Genomic DNA, 12,700 nt, shown 5'->3' with positions numbered 1-12,700 from the left:
CCACCCAAAGACCCCTGAAAAATGCTAGGACATAATCATATTTGGAATAAATATTTATGTACCAAAAAGCTCCAGAAAATTATCGTACAACCATGAAAGATATTCACAACAAAACTAATGACATACACATCAGTGTATAACTGAAGTACCAAGTCCTGCACATCCTACGAATTCAGCATGTCCGTGGGCCAAAGTCTTGAGAAATAAGGGCAAAGCCCACACAGGAGACCTGAGTCCTTTGGAGAGAACACTGCAGGGGCATCAGATGTAAAAACTACAGGCACCTCAGGGGGAAGGGAAGGGGGGGGCACTACAGCCACATGAGTCCACGACGCCAGATCCACGAGGAGCCACCATGCCCACTGGACCATCCTGGGAGTGCAAAGCCACAGTCTCTCAATGTCTCTACAGTGGGTGGGCTGCCCACTGGACCATCCTGGGGAGTGCAAAGCCACAGTCTCTCAATGTCTCTACAGTGGGTGGGCTGCCCACTGGACCATCCTGGGGAGTGCAAAGCCACAGTCTCTCAATGTCTCTACAGTGGGTGGGCTGCCCACTGGACCATCCTGGGGAGTGCAAAGCCACAGTCCATCAGGTGGATGACAGTCTCCACTGGTCAAGGAGGAGGCATGGTGGGCACAGTGAACCATAAACGGTGCTTGAGACGGCGGTGCCCAGCGGAGCGGTGCTTGAGATGGCGGTGCCCAGCGGAGCGGTGCTTGAGAGGAAGGGCCCAGCGGAGCGGTGCTTGAGAGGAAGGGCCCAGCGGAGCGGTGCTTGAGACGGCGGTGCCCAGCGGAGCGGTGCTTGAGAGGAAGGGCCCAGCGGAGCGGTGCTTGAGACGGCGGTGCCCAGCGTAGCGGTGCTTGAGAGGAAGGGCCCAGCGGAGCGGTGCTTGAGACGGCGGTGCCCAGCGGAGCGGTGCTTGAGACGGCGGTGCCCAGCGTAGCGGTGCTTGAGATGAAGGGCCCAGCGGAGCAGTGCTTGAGAGGAAGGGCCCAGCGGAGCGGTGCTTGAGATGGCGGGGCCCTGTTCAGCGGTGCTCTTCTCCACGGCGGGGCCCTGTTCAGCGGTGCTCTTCTCCACGGCGGGCCCTGTTCAGCGGTGCTCTTCTCCACGGCGGGCCCTGTTCAGCGGTGCTCTTCTGCACCGCGGGCCCTGTTCAGCGGTGCCTATCTCCACGGCGGGCCCTGTTCAGCGGTGCTCTTCTGCACAGCGGGCCCTGTTCAGCGGTGCTCTACTCCACGGCGGGGCCCTGATCAGCAGTGCTCTTCTCCACGGTGGGCCCTGTTCAGCGGTGCTCTTCTGCACCGCGGGCCCTGTTCAGCGGTGCTCTTCTCCACAGCGGGCCCTGTTCAGCGGTGCTCTTCTGCACCGCGGGCCCTGTTCAGCAGTGCCTATCTCCACGGCGGGCCCTGTTCAGCGGTGCTCTTCTGCACCGCGGGCCCTGTTCTGCGGTGCTCTTCTGCACCGCGGGCCCTGTTCAGCAGTGCCTATCTCCACGGCGGGCCCTGTTCAGCGGTGCCCTTCTGCACCGCAGGCCCTGTTCAGCCGTGCTCTACTCCACGGCGGGCCCTGTTCAGCGGTGCTCTACTCCACGGCGGGCCCTGTTCAGCGGTGCTCTTCTGCACCGCGGGCCCTGTTCAGCGGTGCTCTTCTCCACGGCGGGGCCCTGTTCAGCGGTGCTCTTCTGCACCGCGGGCCCTGTTCAGCAGTGCCTATCTCCACGGCGGGCCCTGTTCAGCGGTGCTCTTCTGCACCGCGGGCCCTGTTCTGCGGTGCTCTTCTGCACCGCGGGCCCTGTTCAGCAGTGCCTATCTCCACGGCGGGCCCTGTTCAGCGGTGCCCTTCTGCACCGCAGGCCCTGTTCAGCCGTGCTCTACTCCACGGCGGGCCCTGTTCAGCGGTGCTCTACTCCACGGCGGGCCCTGTTCAGCGGTGCTCTTCTGCACCGCGGGCCCTGTTCAGCGGTGCTCTTCTCCACGGCGGGGCCCTGTTCAGCGGTGCTCTTCTCCACGGCGGGCCCTGTTCAGCGGTACTCTTCTTCACGGCGGGCCCTGTTCAGCGGTGCTCTTCTGCACCGCGGGCCCTGTTCAGCGGTGCCTATCTCCACGGCGGGCCCTGTTCAGCGGTGCTCTTCTGCACCGCGGGCCCTGTTCAGCGGTGCTCTACTCCACGGCGGGCCCTGTTCAGCGGTGCTCCACTCCACGGCGGGCCCTGTTCAGCGGTGCTCTACTCCACGGCGGGCCCTGTTCAGTGGTGCTCTTCTGCTCCGCGGGCCCTGTTCAGCGGTGCTCATCCAGCAGGTCAAGGGAGCCAGACCTGGCCTGGACTCCCTGCTCAGTCGCCCTCGGACCGTGACGTTTCTGGACCCTTCGGGGACGGACTCCTGGCCTCCTTAGTGTCCTCCTTCCCAGCTGGGATGTGGCATGTGGGGTCCACCTTCTCTGCGCTTCTGCTGCCCTTCCGCTCCTTTGATGGGGCTCTCGGGCCCTTGCCTCCCCTAGATGGTGTGGGTGGTGAAGTGGCCGCACATTGCTCCTTGGGGGCAGCCCTGTCGGTTCTCGCACGGCGGCCCTTGTTTTTGCGGGTCCTCTTGCCGGGGGGGGGGCTGGACGTGTCCTTGCTGCTGATCGATGTGTCACTGCTGGCAAAGGGTGGGCTCCAGAACCCAAGCACAACAGTGACACCCGAAGCTGGGCTGGTGGTGGCTGCGGTGCTCTTGGGACTCTTTGAAGATGGATGGGGGAGCTCATCGGGGGGGAAAGAGGTTAAGGTTAGCCAGGAAAAGTTTTTTAGGGCCAAGGTAAACGGTAGGAGAAGTGGAGATGGAAGTGGAGGTAGAGGAGGTGGTTGTAGGAGAGTCAGGTGTGCTGTCATTGGGTGAACGTGCTGGTGCTGTAGGCTGTCGTGAGGTGGATGGCTGTTGGGTGGGTGTCTGCCTGCGTTTGTGTGTCTTGGAAGAGGGGGTGACAGACACAGTGGGAGAGGACACAGGGGACGTGTAAATGGCAGTGGGGGTGGTGACTGCACGAGTGTGGACTGTCCTGGAGGGTGAGGTGGTGATGGAAGCACTGGCTGATGTTGGGGTGCATGCAGGTGTGAGTGTAGACGTCACAGGGAGGGAGGAGGGAGACGAGGAGGAGGGGGACACAGGGGTGGCAGTGGCTGTTGGCATGTCTGCATCTGGGTGTTGCTTGGGTGAGTGTTTGTGGGATCTGTGGTGCTTGTGTTTGGATGAGCTGCTCTTGGGTGTTGAGGTGTGTGCAGGCTGGTCTGATGGTGTGGATGGGATAGGCTGAGGAACAGGAGACAGAGAAAGGCTGGAGGCAGTAAGAAGAGGGAGGCTGGAAACAGGGACAATGGCTGCCGTCAGTGCTGAGGCCAGAGCAGTGAACGCTCGTTGATGGGCAGCCTGACCCGAATGAATGCCCTCCAGGTACGCATTGCTCTGTTGCACCTCCCTTTGCACACCCTGGATGGCATTCAAAAGGGTCGTCTGCCCAACAATGAGCGTCCTTACCAGGTCAATGAGCTCCGCACTGAGGGCAGCAGGGGCAACAGGGGCAGGGGCTGAGGTGCCTGGGGCGAAGGAGACGCGCGCCTTCCTGGGCGAACCGGCACGGAGCGAAGACTGAGGGGCTGCTGGGAGGGCGGGGCTGGTGCGCTGGGTGGCGGCTGTACCTGTAGAGGCAGGGGCACGGATGTTGCCGCCACCCCTAGGGAGCTCCCATCCGAGGACGTGTCGCTTTCGCTGCTCTCACCAGCGGTCCCCGTCGTGGTGCTCCCCTCGCCCTCCGGATCACTGGTGCCCTCGGTGTCTGTTCCTGGGCCCACCGGGGCCTTGTGTCCTGCAGCTCCCTCGTGCTCCGATGCCAAATCTCCTCCGCCTGATGATGCTAATGCACACATGCACAAGAAGATGAAGAGAAAGGGTGGGGGGAGAAAAAAGAATACCAGGTTGAGTGCATGCAATGTCAACACGTTGGCGGAGAGGACAGACACAGGTGCCTAATGCACTAAGCCGCGCATTTGGGGTACACTACTCAGTACTACTGACTAAGACAACAGGCCAAGAGACGTCAAACGCGCACATGGGAGATGCTGGACCTTCAATGGCTGTACTTGTCACCCTACCGAGGTGGGGGCCGGGGGCACAGGGCCATGCCTAAGGGAGAGGACTACACTACAGAAAGCGCCCTGGCCTAATGTCACCCACAGCCCTCCTCCCCCACCCAGACGCCTCCACTGCGCAGAAAGATAGGAGAATGTGCTGATACTCACCCCCTTGTGTCTGCTGTGATGTCTTAAAGCGCCCATCCAATTCAGGGTAGGCCACCGCCAGGATCCGGGACATCAGGGGGGTCATGGTGCGACTGGCACCCCTCCTAGGTTGGGAGGCCATCCCCAGCAGTGTTTCTGCGGTCTTCCTTGTTCCGTGGCGGATGTCCTCCCACCTCTTGCGGCAGTGGGTGCCCCGTCTGTTGTGGACCCCCAAGTTCCGGACTTCCTTGGCGATGGCACGCCAAATCTCGATCTTCTGATGGGCGCTGACCTATTTGACATGTACAGGGTGGAAAGGAGGAAATCATGAATGACCTGCATGTTAGATGTGATTGGCCCCCCCCACCAACTTTGCCATATGGCACATGCTCTCATCTGTCGGGCGTTGCACTCCTCATTCGCCCCCCACCCCACCAACTTACATCCACCCCAATCCACACAGGCATAGCCCATTCCATGTGCACCCGGTGTACTCACTTGTTGGTCTGGAGGACCGTAGAGTAGCGCATACTGGGGGAGGACCCCATCCACGAGCTTCTCCAACTCTTCAGACGTGAAGGCAGGAGCCCTTTCCCCAGTCGCAGCAGCCATTGTATCTTCCAGACCGAGGTCACAGCAGCACTTGCAGTATAGGTCCTCTCCTGTGGATGATCAGGTCTCGAGTGATTAAGCAGATAGAAAATGGCGGTCATGCCCGCGGGGGTGCGCACCGCGGCGGTGCGTACCGCGACCGCCGGCGCACTTCGTAATTGGCTCCTGAAACCCATAAGCTTCAATGTTAACCAATGCGGCTTTGCGCCGCGGTCTTCGACCGCCTACCGCCACGGTGTGCCCCGCCAGCGCATTGACCTCACATCCCATTGTCCCACTTCACAGGTCAGGCAGCCGCCATTTCAAGGGCCTACATGGCTTAATTTTGACTGCGACACACAGGCCTAGGCCTTGCATTGCCACACATACACGCCTTTCAACCCATTGCCATTCTTTAACTGTGCAAGCTGTCTGTACGTACCTGTGGTTTGGCTGACTCTGTGCTCCATGTTGTCCTTCCTAGGCACCGTCCGCTGGGACTTGCGATGAGAAGGAGGAATCCTCGCGTGTACCGACCGCTGGTGGACCTGTCGACAATGGAAGAACGCCATATAATACTTCGATACAGACTTGACCGTGCCACTATCCATGAACTGTGTGCCCAGCTGGAGCCAGACCTGATGTCCCCCATCCGCCAACCCACAGGGATTCCCCCTCTGGTGCAGGTTTTGTCAGTCCTCCATTTTTTGGCCAGTGGGTCATTCCAGACCACAGTGGCCATGTCATCTGGAATGTCTCAGCCTATGTTTTCTAAGATTTTGAGCAGAGTGTTGTCTGCCCTGATGAAACTCATGCGGAGCTACATCATTTTCCCAGAGGAGGGTGACTTGCTTACAGTGAAGGGTGATTTCTATGCCCTTGGACATATCCCCAACATCATTAGTGCCATTGATGGGACCCATGTGGCTTTGGTACCCCCAAAAGACGATGAGCAGGTGTACCGAAACAGAAAAAATTATCATTCGATGAATGTCCAGGGGGTCTGTTTGGCTGACCAGTACATCTCCCATGTAAATGCCAAGTTCCCAGGGTCAGTGCATGACGCGTATGTGATGCGAAATAGCAGCATCCCCTATGTGATGGAGCAGCTACAGAGACAACGTGTGTGGCTAATAGGTGACTCTGGTTACCCCAACCTGCCGTGGCTACTGACCCCAGTGAGGAATCCCCGGACAAGGGCAGAGGAACGCTACAATGAGGCCCATGGGCGTACTAGGCGGGTGATTGAGCGAACCTTTGGCCTCCTGAAGGCCAGGTTTAGGTGCCTGCATATGACAGGTGGATCCCTAATGTACTCACCAAAGAAGGTGTGCCATATCATCGTGGCGTGCTGTATGCTTCACAACCTAGCTTTGCGACGCCAGGTGCCTTTCCTGCAGGAGGATGGTCCAGATGGTGGTGTTGTAGAAGCCGTGGAGCCTGTGGAGAGTGAAGAGGAGGAGGACTCAGAGGACGACACAGACAATAGGGACAGAGTGATACAACAGTATTTCCAGTAACACCCAGGTAAGAATCACCCACGCCATTTCACAATTGCTTCTAGCCTCCTGCATCTGTACTTTCTGTAGTTCCCACCAGATATTTTTGGGTAATTTTTGAATTTCCCTTCCCTTCTCAGTGCTGTATGACGCAGTGCCTGACTTCTGCTTGGTTTGCCCATGAACTACAGCGTATTGACATTGGTATGTTGTCATCACTAATTGACAGAACAGATATTGAACAGTAATATGTAATACATTTGCTAATAATACAGCATGACTCCAAACTGATTTGTGTGCAATATGTGATTTATTTACAGGGCTAGATATTGGTACATGTGATTCTAAGGGTGATGGGTGGGGGTGGAGTAATGTCCATGGCAGAGTCCAGTTCTCAGTCTCACAGGTGCATTGTCCTTTTGCCTGTGGAAGGATGGAGCAGAGGCAGTTCATGGTTGGACAGGGTGGCAATGTGGGACAGTGGGAAGAGTTCAGGGGGTATGTCCTGCTGGCGGGGGTCTTGACATCCTACTCTGTCTTTTTTTTGGATCTCAGGCTCCTCTTACGGGGTGGTTGTTCTTCAGCAGGAGGTGGGGTTCTGGTGGCCTGCCGTGGTGTTGGGGCCTCCTGTCCACTAGCGCCGGCGGAGGTGGTAGGCTGTTCCTGGTCCGGGCTAGTGACAGGGGCCCTGTGTGGTGCCACATGGTCCCGCAACGCGTCTTCTATCCTGTTGAGGGCCAGGACGATGGTCCCCATTGCGGTCCCGATGATTCTCAGCTCCTCCCTGAACCCCATGTAGCGTTCCTCCTTCTGTGCCTGGATCTCCATGAACCTGGCCAGTACCGTCGCCATCGTCTCTTGGGAGTGGTGGTAGGCCCCCATGATGGTGGTGAGGGCCTCTTGGAGAGTGGGTTCCCTGGGCCTCTCCTCCCCCCCCTGTCGCACAGCAGCCCTCCGAGCTGCCCGGTTTCCCCCGGCCTCTGTCTCCTGGACGGTGTGCCCGCTCCCACTGCCCCCAGGTCCCTGTTGTTGTTGGGGTGTTGGGTTAGCCTGGGTGCCCTGTAGTGGCAGACACACCGCTGATTGACGTGTCCTAGAGACAGAGGCATGGGCCCGCTGGGTGGGAGCTGTGCTGGTGTTGGCAGAGGGGGTCGGGTCTGGTGTGGCCTGTGTCTGGGTGAGGGGAACCGACTGCCCAGAGGTCCCCGATGGTCCGGGCTGGTCATCAGGTTCAGTGTCGACAGAGCTGCTGTCCTCACTGTGGGCCTGTTCCGGGGGTGGGATGGACATTTCTGGACCCTCCTGGCTGGTGTTTTGGCGTTCGGGTCCTGCATGGGGTAAGAGAGTTTGGTTATTGTTTCTGTGTGTGCAATAGCGTGCGTGTTATGGGTGCCCTCGTCCCCCAGTGCAGGCATTCCCTTGAGGGAGGTGTTGTGAGGGTAGTTAGTGGGGGGGGGGTAAGTGTGGTGGTCATGCTTGGGTGATGGGTGTCCATGGATTGTGTTGGCATGCAGGAGTTGGTGTTGGGATGGGTGGGTTGTGCTGGTGAGACATTGTCAGGGAGGATGTGTGCTGGGGGGTTGGGGGTGAGGGTGGGGGTGTGGGTGGGGTGGGGGGGATCTAGTAGTTGAGATTGGACTTACCAGAGTCCATTCCTCCGGCTACTCCTGCGAGGCCCTGAGGATGCAGGATGTTGAAGACCTCTTGCTCCCATGATGTAAATTCGGGAGGGGTGGGTGGGGGTCCGCCGCCAGTCTTCTGGACCGCGATGTTGTGCCTGGAGACCATCGATCGGACCTTTCCCCGTAGGTCGTTCCATCGTTTGCGGATGTCCTCCCTATTCCTGGGATGCTGTCCCACCGCATTGACCCTGTCCACGATCCGCTGCCATAGCTCCGCCTTCCTAGCTATACTGGTGTGCTGCACCTGTGAGACGAAGAGCTAGGGTTCCACTCTTAGGATTTCCTCCACCATGACCCGGAGTTCGTGGTCCGAAAAGCGTGGGTGCCTTTGGGGTGCCATGGGGTGGTGTGGGTGAGGTGTGGGGTGGTGTATGTGATGATGAGTATGTTGGTGTGTGGTGCTTTGTGCTACTATGTGGTGTGTGTGATGGTGTAGTGTGCCTCAGTGTGTATTGCTATGGATTGTCTGCTGTGTCTCTCTCTCCTTCTCTCAGTAATTGTGGTCGTAGGGGTTTGTGGGTGATGTGGGGGTGTGTTTTATAGTTGATTGATTGTGTGGGAGTGGGTTGTGTATGTGTATCAGGTGTGTGTATTTGTAATTGTCCAATGTGCCTGTGTTTTGGTGCTGTGTGTGTATTTTGACCGCAGCGGTGTGTACCGCCAATGGAATACCGCGTTGGAAAGCCCGCTGCGTTGATTCGTGGGTCGTAATGGCATGGGCGTTTTTCTGTTGGCGTGACGGTGGAGGTTTGGTCATCTCCAGTTTATCGCTGCCCGCTGATGTGGCGGCCTGCAGTGGAGGTCGGATTTTTGGAGGTTTGGCCGTTGTGGGTCAGAATGACTGTGGCGGCTTTCCGCGGCCGCGGCGGTGTTATGGCGGTCTTCTGACCGGCGGTAAGCGTCTTTTACCGCCGAGGTCAGAATGACCCCCCTTGTCTCCAAGCATACCTCGGTCTCTCCATCTTGTTGATAACACATTCAAATGAAGCTCAGACATCTTCAAATCTTCATTGATTGCTCTTATATAACAACAGTCCTTGTAATTGTTTATAGACTTCACAATAATAACTTTCATTATTTATAAATACTATCTCTTCCTCCTGTGGGCTGCTCTGATTCTTATATTAATGTGCTCCTGTAGTGATTTGATTGCTACTAAGGGACTGAATATGAGTTTGGCTTCTGACAGGAAGGCTACCGCCTTACTGGCGACCTCCCTGCTGGCCCTATTACGGCCTATTACGACTTTCCCGCTGGGCTGAGGGGTAGAAACCAAGGTTTCCGCCCATCAGCCCAGCGGGGAAGTGATAGCAGCATTGTTGCTGGCTCATAATAGAGCCAGCGACCATGCTGCCACCTACAGGGGGCACCAGCACACTTGTAATGCACACTGTCTGCACACCTTTAGCCCCCTGCACCTGTTCTCTGCCATCCTTTTCAGGGAGGTGAAACTGCCATGAACAGGCTGGCAGAGAACCAGGTTGTAATTAGCAGGGCAGCTCTGACTTCAGTAAATACGCCGCATCACACGTTCCCCCAGAGCTGGCACTAAATATAGCTGCCGGCACCAATGCAGGCATCCTTGCACCAAACAATCTACAATGGTGATTTGGCAATTCTATGTGTGCTGCACAATGCAGCACACATAGAAGTAGCAAATCGTCATTTTTGAATTATTGTTTATGTGCAGGAAGGTCAAAAAAGAAGAAACGAGGAGGAATAAAAGTATTCTTCCTGTTTGTGCCATGCGAAAGCCACCCCTGATGTGCCATTAGTTGTTAGCGCTGTCACAGATTTGAACTTCTTTTAAATTTGGGGCAGCGTTGAAAGCAACGGGGGTTGCGGTGTAACACCCACAGCAACACCCATTGCACGCCGCTCTGATGCAGAAAACTGTATCAGAGAGGCCCATGTTTCCAAGGTGGCGTTAACACAAAAGTGGCTTGGTGATACCTTGTATATGTGGTGCACTGCACAGCGCCACCAAAGTGTCACAAAACAATTACACTCCAGTGACACAAGAGCCCTGTAAATCTGGCCCATAGAGTCTTTTGTAGTTTTTAGCCCATTTCCAGCACCAGTAGACTGAATATATTGGCCTGATTCATAAAGGTAAACTTAGACCAAAAGTCTAAGTTTAGATCTAAAGTCTAATTTTACTTGTCTAACTTTACTTCAAGTAAAGTTAGACTTTAGTTATAAACTTAGACTTTTGGTCTAAACTTGGAGTTTTGGTCTAAGTTTACCTTTCTGAATCAGGCCCTTGAAGTTTAACTTTAGACACCAGTTGGATTAGGACATGTGTTGTCCAATAAACTAGCACCCAGTGCCCTCCTCCTTTCACCAGCCACTGGAGTTCATTTTACAAGACACTGGAACCTTGATTTCAGCCTTGTCAATTTGAGACCCTAAATTGATTATTATGGCATTTGTCTGGCTATCCAGTTTGCATCTGGGATGTTGAGTTGTTGAATACTAGGACAAAGAACAGATACAGCATAGTTCTCTTGATACATCTGTAGCACTATTTCTGGAACCTCTTTTCCATTGGAAGGAGGAGAGTAATGCCATAGCGAATGAAGTATTATGAAATTGGCTTCTGCTTGTTTCTGAGTGTCATGCACATAGAAAACATTGCTAAACCTTAACTGTTCAATTTGCCAACTGTGAGGTACAAAACAAATGCAATACAATCTGAGGTTCTGAGAAAAAAAAACAGGGGGATGTGATGCTAATCCCTTGGAATATTTCCACTGATTTTTGACTGCTTCTGTACCACAAAAAAAGACCGTAATGGGATATCACTTAGTTTGAAGAAGAAGTTCTTTGGTGACTCTTGTGAGATAGGCATCAATGGGTGGTGATTGATTGCCATAGGGCAGGTGTAGGTTTTACTTGGACATTATGTGTTAGGCTTAAATAATACATCGTGGGATTACGTCTTTTGTGAGGTTCAGATAAATATATTTTTCCTTCCTAGTGACTATTCCAAATGTTAGCAACAGTTATTCACTATAGTTTGTTCCTTGTTTTTCTACAGGTAATTGGCAGAAGGTTTGATGGAGAAGTGGAATAGAAGCTCAGTCACTGAGTTTGTGCTGCTGGGACTAACTGCAGATCCCAATTTGCAGACTACCTTCTTTGTCTTATTCTTAGTAATGTATATTGTAACTCTCATTGGAAACATGATACTGATCACAGCCTGTATCACTGAGCCTAAGCTCCATACTCCAATGTATTTTTTTCTGGTCAACCTCTCTTTCTTAGATGTCTGCTATTCTTCGGTGATTGTCCCTAACATGCTGGCACAGTTTTTTCTTGTGAAGAAAACAATGAGCTTTTCCAGGTGTGCTGCCCAAATGTACTTCTTCTTTCTCCTGGGGATCACTGAAGGTGTGCTTCTAGCAGCCATGGCTTATGATCGTTATGTAGCCATCTCTTTACCATTGCGTTATAACGTTATTATGAGCAAGTCTGTTTGTATCACCTTGTCTGTGTTCTGCTGGCTCAGTGGTAGTGTGGGGGGGCTCCTTGACACTGTTTTCCCACTAACATTGTCTTTTTGTGGTCCGAATGTTATTGACCATTTCTTTTGTGAAGGCACAGCTATCTTAAAGCTGTCATGTGTAGATACCTTTGTTACAGAGATGGTCATGTTATCAGTTGGGACATATGATCTGCTTATCCCAAGCCTCCTCATTCTTATCTCCTACGTCTGCATCATCATTGCCATTCTGAGGATCCGCTCCTCCGGTGGCAGATACAAAGCCTTCTCCACTTGTGCCTCCCATCTGATTGTTGTCACCATGTTCTACAGTACCGCCATCTACATGTATATGAAACCAACATCAAAGAAGTCAGCTAATGTAGATAAAATAGTCTCTGTGTTTTACACTGTGACCCCCCCAATGTTGAACCCCATGATCTACAGTCTGAGAAACAATGATGTGAAAATGGCCCTGCTTCAAGTTATTCGGAGACGCGTTCTTTAATATGTGTGTCTTTTATATGATTTTCATACAGCACATTCTCAACCGTAAGTAAAGGTGCCAGAGCATTTACACTTTAACAGAGACAATTTCACAAGATTAGGTTTGAGAGGGATGTTACATAAAAGACTAATGGGCGCATTTATCAAAAAATCATGCAGCACAGCAAGCCACGTTACTGCGTTGTGCTGTGTGATAGGGAAGGGCAGAAAAAGGCTGTATTTTACATTATATGGCACATTCTTGGATTTCCCTGTGCTGGTGCACAATGTGCTGCCTAGCTCCATGCAGGCACCCTCAAACCGTGGTGAAAATGATGTTTGCATTGTAGACAGGATTATTTTTGCGCAGGAAGGGGCACCGTCCTGCACAAAAAATGTATCCTTTGAGGCTTTACCTTCTTTCTATATGTACTGCAGAATGCAGCACACATAGATAGAGGAAAGACAAGGAGATATAAACATATGTCTCCTTCTTACGCCTCTTCTGGGGAGGCATAGCATTTTGACACATTCCCAGATCTACCACTAATAGTAAATCTGGGAAGGTGCTAAAACCCATGGGTGGATGTATAGGACCACCCACGCCCTAAACATGGAACACCTTTCGATTTACACTGCCTTGCATTACTTTGGATTTATCAAGCATTCAGGGCTACGCAAGGTGGCCTTATGTG

At 53.8% G+C, this 12,700-nt stretch overlaps 1 protein-coding gene across 1 annotated transcript; it reads left to right on the top strand.

Moving 5' to 3' along the window:
• The first annotated feature begins 11,094 nt into the window (after positions 1-11,094).
• On the top strand, positions 11,095-12,027 carry LOC138297187 (olfactory receptor 5AR1-like). The gene has a single exon (XM_069236679.1). It carries the CDS (start codon positions 11,095-11,097, stop codon positions 12,025-12,027), a length of 933 nt encoding a protein of 310 aa, XP_069092780.1.
• Positions 12,028-12,700: the final 673 nt, after the last annotated feature.

Source organism: Pleurodeles waltl, chromosome 5 (genome assembly GCF_031143425.1).
Source record: "Pleurodeles waltl isolate 20211129_DDA chromosome 5, aPleWal1.hap1.20221129, whole genome shotgun sequence".
NCBI classification, from domain to species: domain Eukaryota; kingdom Metazoa; phylum Chordata; class Amphibia; order Caudata; family Salamandridae; genus Pleurodeles; species Pleurodeles waltl.
The sequence above is the reverse complement of the archived record's forward strand: the minus strand, read 5'-3'. Positions and strand labels throughout refer to the sequence as shown.

Coding starts and splice junctions, on each gene's coding strand:
- LOC138297187 (XM_069236679.1), top strand. CDS start 11,095: ATGGAGAAGTGGAATAGAAGCTCAGTCACTGAGTTTGTGCTGCTGGGA.